Here is a 12,855-nt window from a genome sequence, read left to right as displayed (position 1 = left end):
AGTTTCAAGGATCGAATAAAAACATCTGGCAAATGGACACGTATTTGCTGACTCGTGTTTGAAAATTGAGAAAATGCATAACATCATACATTTCTCCAGAGCAATAACATTCCAAATGCCATCAACTAATAATCGATTAGGCAGCATTGGCATCGGCATTGGAATCAAATCTCTTTGCGTAAATGAAGCAGATACCGTACGCTGGGCGAACAGTCGGAGAGATTGCAACTACAACACCACCACCAATTGCTGCCACCGCCGCCACTGCCGCCGCCGTCATCGCCACGAAAAGAAGAAAAAAAGTGCCCAGAATTGGTTGAATTTTTCCGATTATTGGCGAAACGAAGCATTAAAATAACTTCACAGTTTACTATTGATTCAATGGAATTGTGAAAGTAAAAATCTTACCTTTTGCGTTTTGGTTCTTGGTAAAATGGAAAATCTTTCTTCTCTGCTGATTTCCACTGAACCCTTGATTCGGTTTATTTAGTTCCACTTATCTTTTTTCTCTTCTCGTTCCGTTTCTCTCCCTCTCTCTCTCTTTGCTCAAATCGGAATTTATTTCTGTTCCGACCAATGGTTCAGTTTGTATTTATATGATTCTGTTGTAAAAAAAAAATGGTATTCAACAGGAGAGAAAAGATCGACCACGAGTCAAATTTACTCATTGGATTTTAAATTAATTAGTGTTTTTTTCGTTCGTTCGTTCTTTTGTTTTTTCATTAATAAATTGTTCTATACCCTCATATATACATATCGTTATGAGTGATTTCCGTGAAGCACAAAAATTATGCAATGTTTAGCCAGTCGTAAAGCATGCCTTCGTGTTATGTTCTATGCATTTTTAAATATTTTCGTCTTGTTGGCTTTATTTTCTTCTGCTTCTGCGGTACGAACTTGTGTTCGGTTGATTCTGTAGTTTTTTTTCCATCGCTTGTACCAAACAAATCGGTATTTATTGTCTTGAATTCACTACGATGCACACATTGATTCGTTTGCAATTTTTTGCCATTGCCTCAACCGTCGTCGGTTGGTCGGAGTTTTTCTTTAAAAAATGTTAATTTATTCGCGTCGACGAATTATGCAAAACACTTGCAATTCACCACTACAAACACGGCAGTACGTGCCGTTGCCCTACTGATTTTTCCAAGCGAAATTGTCTTATCAAATTGTGCCACAACAGTTTTCACTCACATCGACACGACCTTTTGTTCGTTCGTTCATTCGTTTTCTATTCTAGTTTTTTTCCCTTCTGTTTCGTGTCTTGGATTTTGTCACAGTTTTCTCATTGCACTCTATTGATATTCACTTTGGTTTGGATGTTACCATTTTGCTACTGTTGCTACTGCTACTACTGCTGATGTTGTTGTTGTTGTTGATTTTTTTTAATTCGTCTCATTATTTGTTATACTTTTTTTTGCATCATGCACGTCATATAATTGCTGGATCGGAATTTTATTTCGTTTCGGTGTTTGTTACTGTCTTTTTTTCTTTACGTTCTCACCTGTGCTATTGTGGATATATACGAAAATAAAATGAAGAAGTGCCAAGTAGAAAGCATCTAGTGTGAAACACGTAACAATATGCAAATTTCCTTGCTTTTCGATTGTCTGATGAGCTTGTTAGTTACAAAGTGTTGCATATTTCTTTCGCCTTCGAGCCCTTTTTCTGCACTCGACTCTTTTTCTTCTTTTCTCTCGCTAGTCACAATTACGTTGCTTTTATTTTCTTTTCTGCTAAAACACAAAACAAATATAGACATACATACACGGTGATCGTAATCGTCAAGTGATCAAGAGTCAGTTGTGTTTCATTCAGATTGCATTGTATCTTGTGATATTTGGGGTATTAAATGACACGATGTCGCAAAACATGATCTTCCGAATTTAATATTTTCGCATTTATCTCTCTGACGATCGGATGCCGCATGCAAATTCCACGTCGGGACAGAGATTTTCGCTTTTGCACTTTTCCACAAAATATACACAACAATAACAACGATGGTAGGGGGAAAAAAACTAAAACAAAAAAAAAACTTTTACACACAAGCACCAAAAGTGTTCAAATTGTTTGAAGATGCGACGACACTCATTACGATATTATAAATTGTGTGTCTTTTCTTTTTTTTTCGCTTTAATTATTCCGACATGCTTGCAAACGTCAAAAAAACATCAGTACACATTTTTTTCCGTTCTCACGAACATCTCGTGCCTTATTTTTGTTTTGCTGCAATTGCGTTTCGAACACACAAATTGTGTGTATTGTTTTCACTACCACGCGAGATTCGATCGAAGTGTCTAAATGAATTGACGATTTCTTTTCGTTTTCGGTTAGATTTTTCTCCGACAACTGCCGATTTTCATCGCAACGCGCGTGAAAAACAACTTTTTCGTCGAACAAGTTTTGTATTATCACTACTTATCGCCTCGTATCACATTGAACAAAAAAGAAACATTGCAAATAGAACAAATAAAAAAAAATCAACAAAATTTAAAACAAAACTTCACGCGAAATTTATGCCGTTCTCAATTAGGGAGAAAAAAACATGAAGCTTAATCACTGCTCGAAACGAATATAAATCGTTAAAATTCAATTTTTCAAAAACGTGCTGCTGCTGCTGACACCGCCGCTCGGAACATCTGTATTCTTATCATCAAATTGTATTTGCTTGCACCGAGCCGAATGCCGACTGTCGAGTGTGCTAGCTAGTAGAGTATTTCCACGCTAAGATTCAAAGCACCGAAAATTGAATTGAATCGAAATAGAGAGAGCGTGTGTGTGTGTTTGTGTGTGCGCGAGAGCTTGTGCGGGAAAAATATGTGTAACACTGCGGAAAAAAGAGAGCAACAACAAGGCCGCTTGCTGGTCAAACAGCGAATGCAATCATAGAGAAATAAAATCCAACATAAATGTGGAAGATACACAGTATAGTCGGATTTGCGTTTCGCGTATTCGTATTCGAAGCACACTGGCTGTGTGCAGAGTGCTCTTCTCTCAGCTCAACACGCATAGTTCTTCTTCATGTCGCGCGTTTGATGTGTGTTGTGTGTACTGTGTATTTTCGCACTGAAGCCATTTGATTTTCGCTTTCTTCGTTATTGTTGTTGCTCGCCTTTTTTTCACCAGTAACTTTTTCACAGCGTGCACTCGCTCGCTCGTACACACAGTGCTTTCAAGTCTCTCTCTCAACGCTGATTTGGCAGGTTGTATTCGGTTTGTGTGAGAGATTTCTGTGTACACGGTTTGCGGCTGCCTCCGAGAAATGAATGGAAATGAAAGAGAGACTAAACAAAATGGGAAGAAAATAAAATACAAAGCAACCAGTACGATAAACCATGCGCAAACGCTCGCTCGCTAACTCAAAATGCCGAACTATCTGAACTCTATCTTGCGACTAGATCGTCATTGCTACCAGATCACTCTCGTCGATCTACACGGCAACTCATCATGAAGAAAGATGCTACTGCTACTGCTGTTCAGACCTTTTTTTCTGTTTTGAGAGTGAGAGAGATGAAAACATATTTTTCTTTTCATAACGAAAATCATCTCTCTTTTTTCTCTCACTCTCGTTATGCTGCGGTTGTTGCTACCTGATGTTTTTCCGCCGTGCATTTCACGCTGCATCGAAAGTGCGATGCGGCGATGCGCTCTAATGACGATCGAAAATTAATCAAACGAATAAATTCTAACACCTTACGTGATCATAATAATGATCTACATTTCATTAGAATTTGACAGCAAAATGATTTTAATACGCGTTGAAATGAAGAAATCAATCGACAAACCCATCACCGTGACTCTATTTGAACAACAGTGTTGCATGATTGGCCATTCCAAATGAATAGGACTCTTACTTCATTACCGTGGGCTTAGGTAAATGTTGCTAAACTGCAATGCCGTTTGTATTATGACAAAATTGGCTTTTTCGATTGGAGATTCCATTCACTACCGAAAAAAAAAACTGACTTTGTGAATGTCATCTGGAAATCGGAATGGTGAATCTATTTGCTGACCGTTAAAGCGCATACATGAAACGAAAGTCCCGTCAATTTTGTGCACCTATCAAATTGATGATCTACAAACGAGTTTCGGTGATTTATTAAATAATTGTCGAATTGTGATTGCAACACTTTTTTCCTTTGATACGCGATAACAGTTAATTACACAGTTTCAAAGCATGGCACTTTGATCGATGTTCATTAAACTTCTGGATTTCATTGACTTGAACTCTTCTTCGTCGAACGTCAGAATGATATGCACACACAACCAACCGATGTGGTCATTCTAATGTTCTTTGATTCGCACGAATCTAACGGTGACACATAATGTGAATCTCATGCTTGCTTTTATCACAAAATCAATATTCCATCCAACTGTTGTGCGGATTGAGCATAATAAATTATCCATTTCCTCCATCTTCTCTGTGAGTCCATTATTCGTAATATTTATCTATTTTAAAATGTTCAAGACAACGCTTACGGCATTTCCTACATAATATTTGCACATTTGATACGAGCGAAATATTTACTAATTGGATATGCATTTGTTTAAAGTGTTTTTTTTTTAAGAAAAAGGAATGATGAGTTGAAATGAAACACGGAAAATTAATCAATGAACTTTCGTGATGGTGACAGACTTCAAAATAGATAATAAAACGAATCGTATAATAATTTGAAAAAGTCGTAAAAGTATTGGAATTGGAAAGTTGTTAACAATGTGATTATCAGCTTTTTAACCATTTTTTAAGGAGCTTCAACTAATTTTTCACTTATTTCTTTCAGGGAAATTATATAAAGGAAGATTGCATCTCCGCAAAATGCTTATACACAAATTTACTGCATTTTTATCAATACTTTTGATTTAGTTGTCTCTTTTATTAGCGTTAATTTATTTTGCATGAAATTGACTGCAACAATTTTTTTTCGACTAAAATAAATGTTCATTCTCCTAATCAATTATTCAAATCTAATCAAATTATAATGTTCAACGAAGTGAATCAAAAGATCTGGTTTTGACGAATTTACCTCATAATCAATGAGTTAAACGTTCGATGAGCTTTTAGAAGTATTTTCAAAAGTTGTTTCTTTTCGTTGGAACAATTCCGAGTAAATTTCAAGCTAACTTAAAGCGCAGCTGAAATTCACCGTAAAAACTTCTACGGTAAACGGAAAATTTTCCACCATTTTTCATCAGATGGCGTTATGATCCGCTTCTTACTCGGTTGATCATGCACATATAAACGGGAACATAATTCATTTAAAATTGTTTATTTACGTTTCCATTTCGGTGGAATGATGAAAGTATTCAATCCAACTGTGTAGCACATTTTCAGCACAAATAGCAGAATATAGAATCATAAGGCAGTTTGTTTCAAGTGTATCACTTCAAGTAGTTGCGTATAGTTGTCATCAATTTAAATTTCCATGGAAAAAGATTCTGTTTCTTCGAAACAAACAAAAAGTAAATAAAAAAGATTGAGACTCAGTTTCATGGCTATTTTTATTGCAAAAATACTTTTCAAACCTTTTTGACAATCAAGGTGGTAGCTTCAAGCTAATACAGTTATCTATTGAATAACGGCTGTGCTAAATATAAATGATTAATGCCCAATCAAAAATATCGCACTTTTTCATTCGAAAGATTGCGTTGTATTTCGATCAAGTTGATGTTGGTGTCTATCGTTGCCCATTTTGTTGCTAAATACTCGTCTTCACCAACGCCGATTAATACTGGTTGTGCTCCCTTCAATTTTTTCCGTTCATTATTCAGTGCGGTTAAGTCGAGTACGTTTTCGTTGAGTTTATCAATAATATTGAATCAGAACATCACACAGCAATGATATCATCCCAAGTTCCAATTCAAATGCCAACCCATACCTTCAACAATCCAATTGCAGTTCAATCTTCATGCACTTGTGCGTTTCGTGTGTTCTGCTCGCTTTGGTGATGATGCACGTAGCCAATTCGATTATTCCGAAACTTTGAGAAAAAGAAACAAATTGTTTTTATCATTAATTGTTTTTGAAGTTAAAATTCGAAGCAAGTGCCACATTTTAGTCAATATGATCATGTAACTATGCCAATTGCAACTCAGCCAATATAACGTCAGAATGCGGTAATGCGTTTTGTCAAGCAAGTTTTTTCTGCTTCATACAAAGAATCCAACGAACTTATTTTGATTTCCCAACACCATTCAACATAAGAAAAGCAAAATCTCGGTTGATTTTTGCAAAGAATATTGGTTTGGACATTTCTTGATGAACGTTTGAATGGAATTTATAGTTTGGAAACGGGAAATATTCAACAATTGAGCAAAATGACATTTACCGCTTCGTTCTTTTGTCAACATTGCGATTTGTGGTTATGCTGTTGATGTACTGAACGACAACAAAGCCAAAGCAATTCAATTCAACGGCTTACCCAAAATGATAACTCGCTTTCAATTTCTTTTCTCAATTTTGCCACTGAATATTGCCCAAAAAATTGCTGTTTTCATGTGGTCACCGTGAATTTCGTGCAAATTCAATCTCGTTGAACGTTTAGAATGTAACAAAAAAAAAATTTCCGTACGAAATCGCCGATGCAAAATGCAAAACAATGCGTCTAGACACTTTTGCTCCGATCTTATTCGATTGAGCGGTTTTGACTATAGTTTTCCTAACATATTTCGATTTTTTTCAGAAAAAGTGTTTTTAACAAAATTCGATTTTGAAATTTTGAGGTTTTGGAATTGAGTTTTGTTCAGTTTTTCATGAAAAATTTTATGGTGGTTTCAGTTTTCATTTATGATGAGTCGTTTTGAAAAATTTGCCAGGTTAATAACGAAAATATGTTATTAATATGTTAATAAGATCGGTATCTTATTAACTAGCATTTTTGGGTTAATTTTTCAAAATGCTCAATCGAAGCTTCAAACTGAAACCACCACAAAATTCTTCTTGAGAAACTAAACAAAATCCGAATTTAAAACCCTAGAATTTCAAAATCGAATTTTGTTGAAAAACACTTTTTCTGAAAAAAATCGAAATATGTTGGGAAAACTATAGTTTTCATAGTTCGTTGTCGAAGTCAAAATCAAACACTTTCCCATTTGGCGATGCACTTGATCTAGTACATTGTTCAACTCGCATTTGAAAACACCTTTCCTATCACAATCGTTTAGTTGACATGTGTTTATTTTGAAATTGAAACCCATTTACATTCCAATACTGAAATATTTTCATGTTGAATTGCCCGCTAAATTCAAGCAAATGCCCATCCATTTTCGCCAGATGGCGCCGTAATCCGTCACTGACTTTGTCTTTGATTGAACACAACACACGTGCTGATTCATCTGTCAATGTCAATTGATGCCGTATTGTTTTAGTGATTTATTCAATATACAATTTTAACGACGAAATTTTATTATTTGTTAAAAAACCACAAATATTTACTCGACAAAATGCCTGTTCTGTGTAATTCAAAGTGCGGGAAGAATGCAATACTCAAGGTAAACCATCGGCTGCACATGGGCAAAAACCAAAAACCGAAAATCGCCAATTTTGCAATTGTTTATTTACGTTTTCCATTCGAATGATGAAATTAATCAAATCATTATCGTAATATATTTTCAGCGCCCGAAGACTGGCGATGCATTGTGCAAAGAGTGTTTTTACACCGCATTCGAAAATGAAATCCATTGTACCATTCAGCAGGCGAATTTATTCAAAAAGGGAGATCGTGTAGCAGTGGCGGCTAGCGGTGGAAAAGATTCAACAGTATTGGCCTACGTTTTGAAACTGCTGAATGAAAAACACAATTACGGACTCAAATTGACATTGCTGTCGATTGACGAAGGAATCACCGGTTAGTTATATCGCAGTATTTACTCAGACAGAAAATGAATCAATTGGAATTTATTCCCTTGCACAGGTTATCGTGACGATAGTTTAGAAACAGTCAAACAAAATCGAGATGATTATGAAATGGAACTAAAAATATTGTCGTACGAAGAGCTGTACGGTTGGACGATGGATCGAATCGTCGGTGAAATTGGAAAAACCAACAATTGCACATTTTGTGGCGTTTTTCGTCGTCAAGCGTTGGATCGCGGTGCCAAAATGTTGAACGTAAACAGTATAGCAACGGGTCACAATGCCGATGACATTGCTGAAACAGTAATCATGAACATTCTGCGTGGTGACACTGCCCGATTGGCTCGATGTACTCATATTAAAACGGTATGAAATGTTAGAATGTGTCATGTGCTGTGCTGTGCTGAGGACAATAAACTAAAGGGATCTGCATCTTTTTTTTCCTCTTCAGATTGACGAAGACGGTGAAGCGATTGCACGTGTCAAACCATTGAAGTACACATACGAAAAAGAGATCGTAATGTATGCCCACTTCAAGAAGTTAGTCTACTTTTCAACGGAATGCATATTTGCGCCGAACGCATATCGTGGCCATGCTCGAGCATTTCTCAAGGACTTGGAAAAAGTGCGACCGTCTGTGATAATGGACATAATTCATTCAGGAGAACAAATCAAATTCAAATCAACTGTCAAGAGACCCGTTCGTGGTATTTGTAATAGATGTGGCTTCGTTTCATCGCAACAACCCTGCAAAGCGTGCGTTCTTCTGGAGGGATTGAATCGTGGTTTGCCAAAACTAGGAATTGGCAAACGATCACGTGCCGACCGAATGATAGCTGAACAGGAACGTGATTTAGCGCAAGCTTTTCGAGAGAAAGCCCATCTTGTTAAAAATGATTTTTAATACTAATTTAATAGTACGAACCGTGGAAATAAATGTACTGAATGGAATTTGTGTGAGTTTTATCACTTAAGGAAGGAACAAATTCGGTAGAAGGAAAAGAATTTCTCGTTCAAGAGTTCAAACCATTTTTAGGAAAATTTAATTGCATCTTTGGAAAGGGCGGTTTTTGTCGAATCTTTAGAAAAACAATGAAACTAAGTACATCATTCAATTTGAGATTATATTTGATGCAAATATTCTAATACTCTAAAAGCAAAGCGAACATTTTTCATAGCCCAAATTTCGTTTTTGATTAGGAATTGAGATGTCAAGACAAATGGCTGTCGTTTATTTTTGGCTTTTTTAAAAAAATTTTTTAGAAAAACTGAAAAAAATACCATTATTCTACTCAAAATACTATACAGTTTTACGTAACATATTTCGACTTTTTCAGAAAAACTGTTCTTTATCTTAATCCGATTTTGAAATTTTTCAAAGAATCTTTCTATAGTTTTGTTGTTGTTTCTACTAAATGAATAATCGATGTTCAAATCTTCTTTGGTCGAAGCAATTCAACCAGCTTCATGGCTAGACCTCTTATTCTTCAATTTCGAAGCTTTTCAAGAGCATACAATAGGAATACGAGCCGCGAAGAATCTATAGAGAAAAAAATGTGTTCAAAGTGAGAGAAATCGTCTGTTGATGTGAAATGACTTCAAGGCAAGTTAATCAGATATTTGTACATACTGCAATGAATGTGTTAAAATTGATTTGAAATAAAGCTCCGGCCTGATATCGAATTGGTTTCTGTGCTCTGCGTATTATATGCATTGTGGCTATCTTAAACTTCATGTCCATTTGATACCATTCACAGCCGTAAACAGCCTGCGCTACATCGGGTGACTGTAAAATGTAGGTGATCAATTCGAATTAAAGTCGATTAATTGGCATGCTCATACCGAATGAACAAACCTCTGCGAACATTTTGTTTCCAACCCAGCACCAATAAAGGAGTTGCGCAAATGCGGCTATCATTTCGGTCAGATACTTAACAAACACGGTCATATCCTTTGTAACTGTTGCTATAAACGCAGTCAGACAAATGATTAACGTGCTCGCCATGATTTGCACAACAAACATTGGCCTATGCAATGCATTCAGCTGGCTGGTCAATCTAAACACACATATAAATAAGCATAAATGACTTTATAAATATTTAAATTGTAAACCGGTAAAATGTACTCGTAAATATCTTGATGTTCTTTGACACAAGCTATTAACTGTCGATATTCTACGGCGGTGCTGTTGGCTTTGTGTGCACCTTTCTTGTCATCGTCGGAATTAAGGCGCAACTGCGAGAATTTATGTGCTACGACTTTCACATGCAACATACTCTCGTTCAGCGTACAAACACCGATATTGTCCACAAAAGTTATGCCTTGTATGAGATACAAAAAGATGATGGATTGAAATATGTAAGCACCAATGAATTTTAATGAGCCAGTATCGCTGGTGTCAAATGGAAACCTTGCACGATGTGGCATCATTGTTTTTGCTGCAAACAATGGCTGAAAGAAGAAGACACAAAAAATCATTAGTTCTTTTAAAACAAACATTCATTTCGTTGAAAATGTTCTCGTTTCATTGATTTAACCATATCTGAATAGCAGATGCTAATTGAAAATTCTTAACCGTTATTTCTCTAACTGTGTCCAGTTCGTTTGAAAAATAATGAATTTACCTGAATAGGAAATGACATAGCCAACATCACACCGTTGAAATAATTCATTAAGAACAAAATCGTCTCTTGAAAATAGCAGAATCGTTGCATTCTGCAGATTCGCTGATCACGACTCTCACCCAATGCCAAAAAGCGATCTTCGAGAATCTTCAACATGCCTCCGATCTTTTGTTGATTGAAGTAGAAATACAATATTTTCGTTGCAACCATGTAAACCTAATGAAAAGTTTGAATTTAGTATTTGGTAATATTTTATAAGGCGTTTAATGGCGATTAAAATTGCCCGTAAAAATTTGGAAACTTCATTGAATATATAAACATGATCCTACTCCAATCAATATACTCAGGTCTTCACAAATGGCCAGAATTCTAGAGTATGTTTCAGGATTTGTCAAATCCATCGTTGTAGTTGCCACAAAACTTGCGATACATCCAACGATTACATAACTGTAGACATAATAATACCATTTGGAGTTCGGTTTCGATCCATCCAGCGGAGCATTCCACAAACCAATCCAGCTGAAGAACAAATACTTTTGATAAATTTCATTTTTTTTTACCTAATTTTCATTTTTCTATATTTTTAATGAATTTTTATTTTGAAATTAATTCCGAGAAAGAACAACGCAACTAAGTAGGCTGATGGAATTTTCAGTGGTGAGTTGAGTCCTTCTTTTAGTTTTATTGCATTGTGTTTTTAATTCCAAATAGAAATGATTTTATTAAATGCAAAAAAATGAATAATAACTTAAAGAAAGCAAATTCACAGTCAATTTACTTCAAAAAACTCGGGCAAACGGAAATCAAGGAGTGTGGCTTATCACTTGTCCCCTTGAACATTTCGAAAAAATTCGTTTTGAAATCAGAAATTTTCTTGTAATTATCCATTTTCACTTGGATAGAAGAACGAAGAAGAAATTGAAGACAAAAACGGAATTATAAAAGAATCTTTCCGATTGCCCTATTTTATAGGAACTTTGGAGGTTGCAAAGAGCATACACACCAACAAGAACCAATTTGAGATATGTCGACCAAACCAATTCGAAAAGAATCAATTCGACACTCTATAATTATGCATTTTCAATGAAATGTGCAAAATTGCCCGTTTGATATATATACGTTCTTCACAGTAAAACGAACGGTGTTCAGAAATAGAGTGCCTAATTGTTAACCGATTTTCGATTGGAACATTACAAGGGGCGAGAACATGTCAAGTCAATTGTGATTGGGTATATCATTTTCAAACTGAACACTGTGTTTAAAACTCGTAATTGGTGTTGTGGATGAAAGAGAAATTTAAAATGACATGTGATTATGGTTTAGTTCATAAGGTTCTGATATGCAACCGATTGGGAATCGAAATGCAACGGCAAAATGACACATTATAATGTATGATGATCGCAGTCAAAAGGATTTAATAGTTGCTTCTAGAACGTTTAGTCGGTTCATTTTGAAAAAAAAAATACAAAACTTCAATTAGCAAATACCTTCAGTAAAAGGAAGAGGTGTTTATTTCAAAAATCACCTGTAGTTCAGTGTTGCTGGGGATATAAAAAAAATCACGGTCATTATATCTGCATTGGGAAATGAAAAAAACAAAAATCAATGATGAACGATCTCATGTATGCGTTATCTAATTTGTAAGCGATGAATACGGAACACCAAATCATTTTTTGCTCATTTCGGAAGTGAGTTGAACGTTTAGGGGTCTCTCGCATGGCCTCATGCAATATAAACGGAATAAGAAATGGAAAAAAAAAATTAGACTCGCGTAGAATTGAACACGAACAAACGAAGCATAAATGAGTCAGAGAAAATTGCCATCAGCAATAGCGCAAAAAAAACGAAATAGCAAAAATTGATGCGATGTGAAATAGTTAAGCACTTTCACTTCAAATCGCAGTTACAAGCCATATTTTATGGTTTGGGATCTGTGTATACATGCGGCGCTTTATTTTCTTCTGTTGCTGTGCTGCACAGTTTTGTGCACATTTCACAGTCATAGCACAATTTAACGTAGGTAGAGGCTTGAGTGGTGCGGCTGACATCGTCATAATATTGCATACGATCCACACAATGCACCGTTCCACACGTTCATTGGCAGCTGAATGGGCGAACAGTGGTAACAACGACAACGGAACAACAGAAACGACGAGCTGTGAACAGAAAAAAAAGCACACAAAGAAAAAGGAAAGTAAATGGAAATGCGCCATCATTATCATGAAGACAAAATTATGCACTTTGGTGCAGGTCGTTGCGATCGACATTATAAGTTCAATAACTTCTTGTACGCTGACAGAAGTTACGTATTAGATCGTTGTCGTTTTGTCTTCTTCTTCATTCAATGCTCGGTTTGTTGGGCCGTGTGTGCGCGTGTGT

At 35.9% G+C, this 12,855-nt stretch overlaps 3 protein-coding genes across 4 annotated transcripts in view; 1 reads left to right on the top strand and 2 right to left on the bottom strand.

Moving 5' to 3' along the window:
- The window catches only part of LOC129578772 (uncharacterized), a 63,741-nt gene extending 60,868 nt beyond the window's left edge, over positions 1 to 2,873 (bottom strand). For both annotated transcript variants that reach the window (XM_055467856.1, XM_055467857.1), the window contains exon 1: positions 409 to 2,873. The gene's annotated coding sequence lies outside the window, so the exon portion shown is untranslated. The remainder of the gene's footprint in view (positions 1 to 408) is intronic.
- A 4,441-nt stretch (positions 2,874 to 7,314) lies between these two features.
- On the top strand, positions 7,315 to 9,535 carry LOC129578770 (cytoplasmic tRNA 2-thiolation protein 1). The gene is made up of 4 exons (XM_055467854.1): positions 7,315 to 7,488; positions 7,613 to 7,844; positions 7,911 to 8,218; positions 8,304 to 9,535. Exons 1-4 carry the CDS (start codon positions 7,441 to 7,443, stop codon positions 8,754 to 8,756), a joined length of 1,041 nt encoding a protein of 346 aa, XP_055323829.1. The 5' UTR covers positions 7,315 to 7,440; the 3' UTR covers positions 8,757 to 9,535.
- On the bottom strand, positions 9,253 to 12,018 carry LOC129578771 (odorant receptor 49b-like). Its single transcript, XM_055467855.1, has 7 exons — positions 11,964 to 12,018; positions 10,806 to 10,995; positions 10,477 to 10,692; positions 9,978 to 10,303; positions 9,708 to 9,909; positions 9,483 to 9,638; positions 9,253 to 9,392 (listed from the first exon to the last, which is right to left on the bottom strand). The coding sequence occupies exons 2-7, from the start codon at positions 10,875 to 10,877 to the stop codon at positions 9,333 to 9,335; spliced, it is 1,032 nt and encodes a 343-aa protein (XP_055323830.1). The 5' UTR covers positions 10,878 to 10,995; positions 11,964 to 12,018; the 3' UTR covers positions 9,253 to 9,332.
- Between the last annotated feature and the right edge of the window lie 837 nt (positions 12,019 to 12,855).

Source organism: Sitodiplosis mosellana, unplaced genomic scaffold (assembly GCF_009176505.1).
Source record: "Sitodiplosis mosellana isolate CC-2019 unplaced genomic scaffold, AAFC_SMos_1.0 Smas_scaffold_6226, whole genome shotgun sequence".
In the NCBI taxonomy this organism is placed as follows: Eukaryota; Metazoa; Arthropoda; class Insecta; order Diptera; family Cecidomyiidae; genus Sitodiplosis; species Sitodiplosis mosellana.
This window is presented reverse-complemented; position numbering and strand designations above follow the sequence as displayed.

What these genes read in the sequence shown, in the direction of transcription:
- LOC129578771 (XM_055467855.1), bottom strand. Translation starts at nt 10,877, where the DNA reads ATGGATTTGACAAATCCTGAAACATACTCTAGAATTCTGGCCATTTGT. An exon ending in GAAACAAAATGTTCGCAGAG is followed by an intron (nt 9,639 to 9,707) that starts GTTTGTTCATTC and finishes TACATTTTACAG; the next exon opens with TCACCCGATGTAGCGCAGGC. An exon ending in ATTTTAACACATTCATTGCA is followed by an intron (nt 9,393 to 9,482) that starts GTATGTACAAAT and finishes TTTTCTCTATAG; the next exon opens with ATTCTTCGCGGCTCGTATTC.
- LOC129578770 (XM_055467854.1), top strand. Translation starts at nt 7,441, where the DNA reads ATGCCTGTTCTGTGTAATTCAAAGTGCGGGAAGAATGCAATACTCAAG. An exon ending in GATTGACGAAGGAATCACCG is followed by an intron (nt 7,845 to 7,910) that starts GTTAGTTATATC and finishes TCCCTTGCACAG; the next exon opens with GTTATCGTGACGATAGTTTA. An exon ending in GATGTACTCATATTAAAACG is followed by an intron (nt 8,219 to 8,303) that starts GTATGAAATGTT and finishes TTTCCTCTTCAG; the next exon opens with ATTGACGAAGACGGTGAAGC.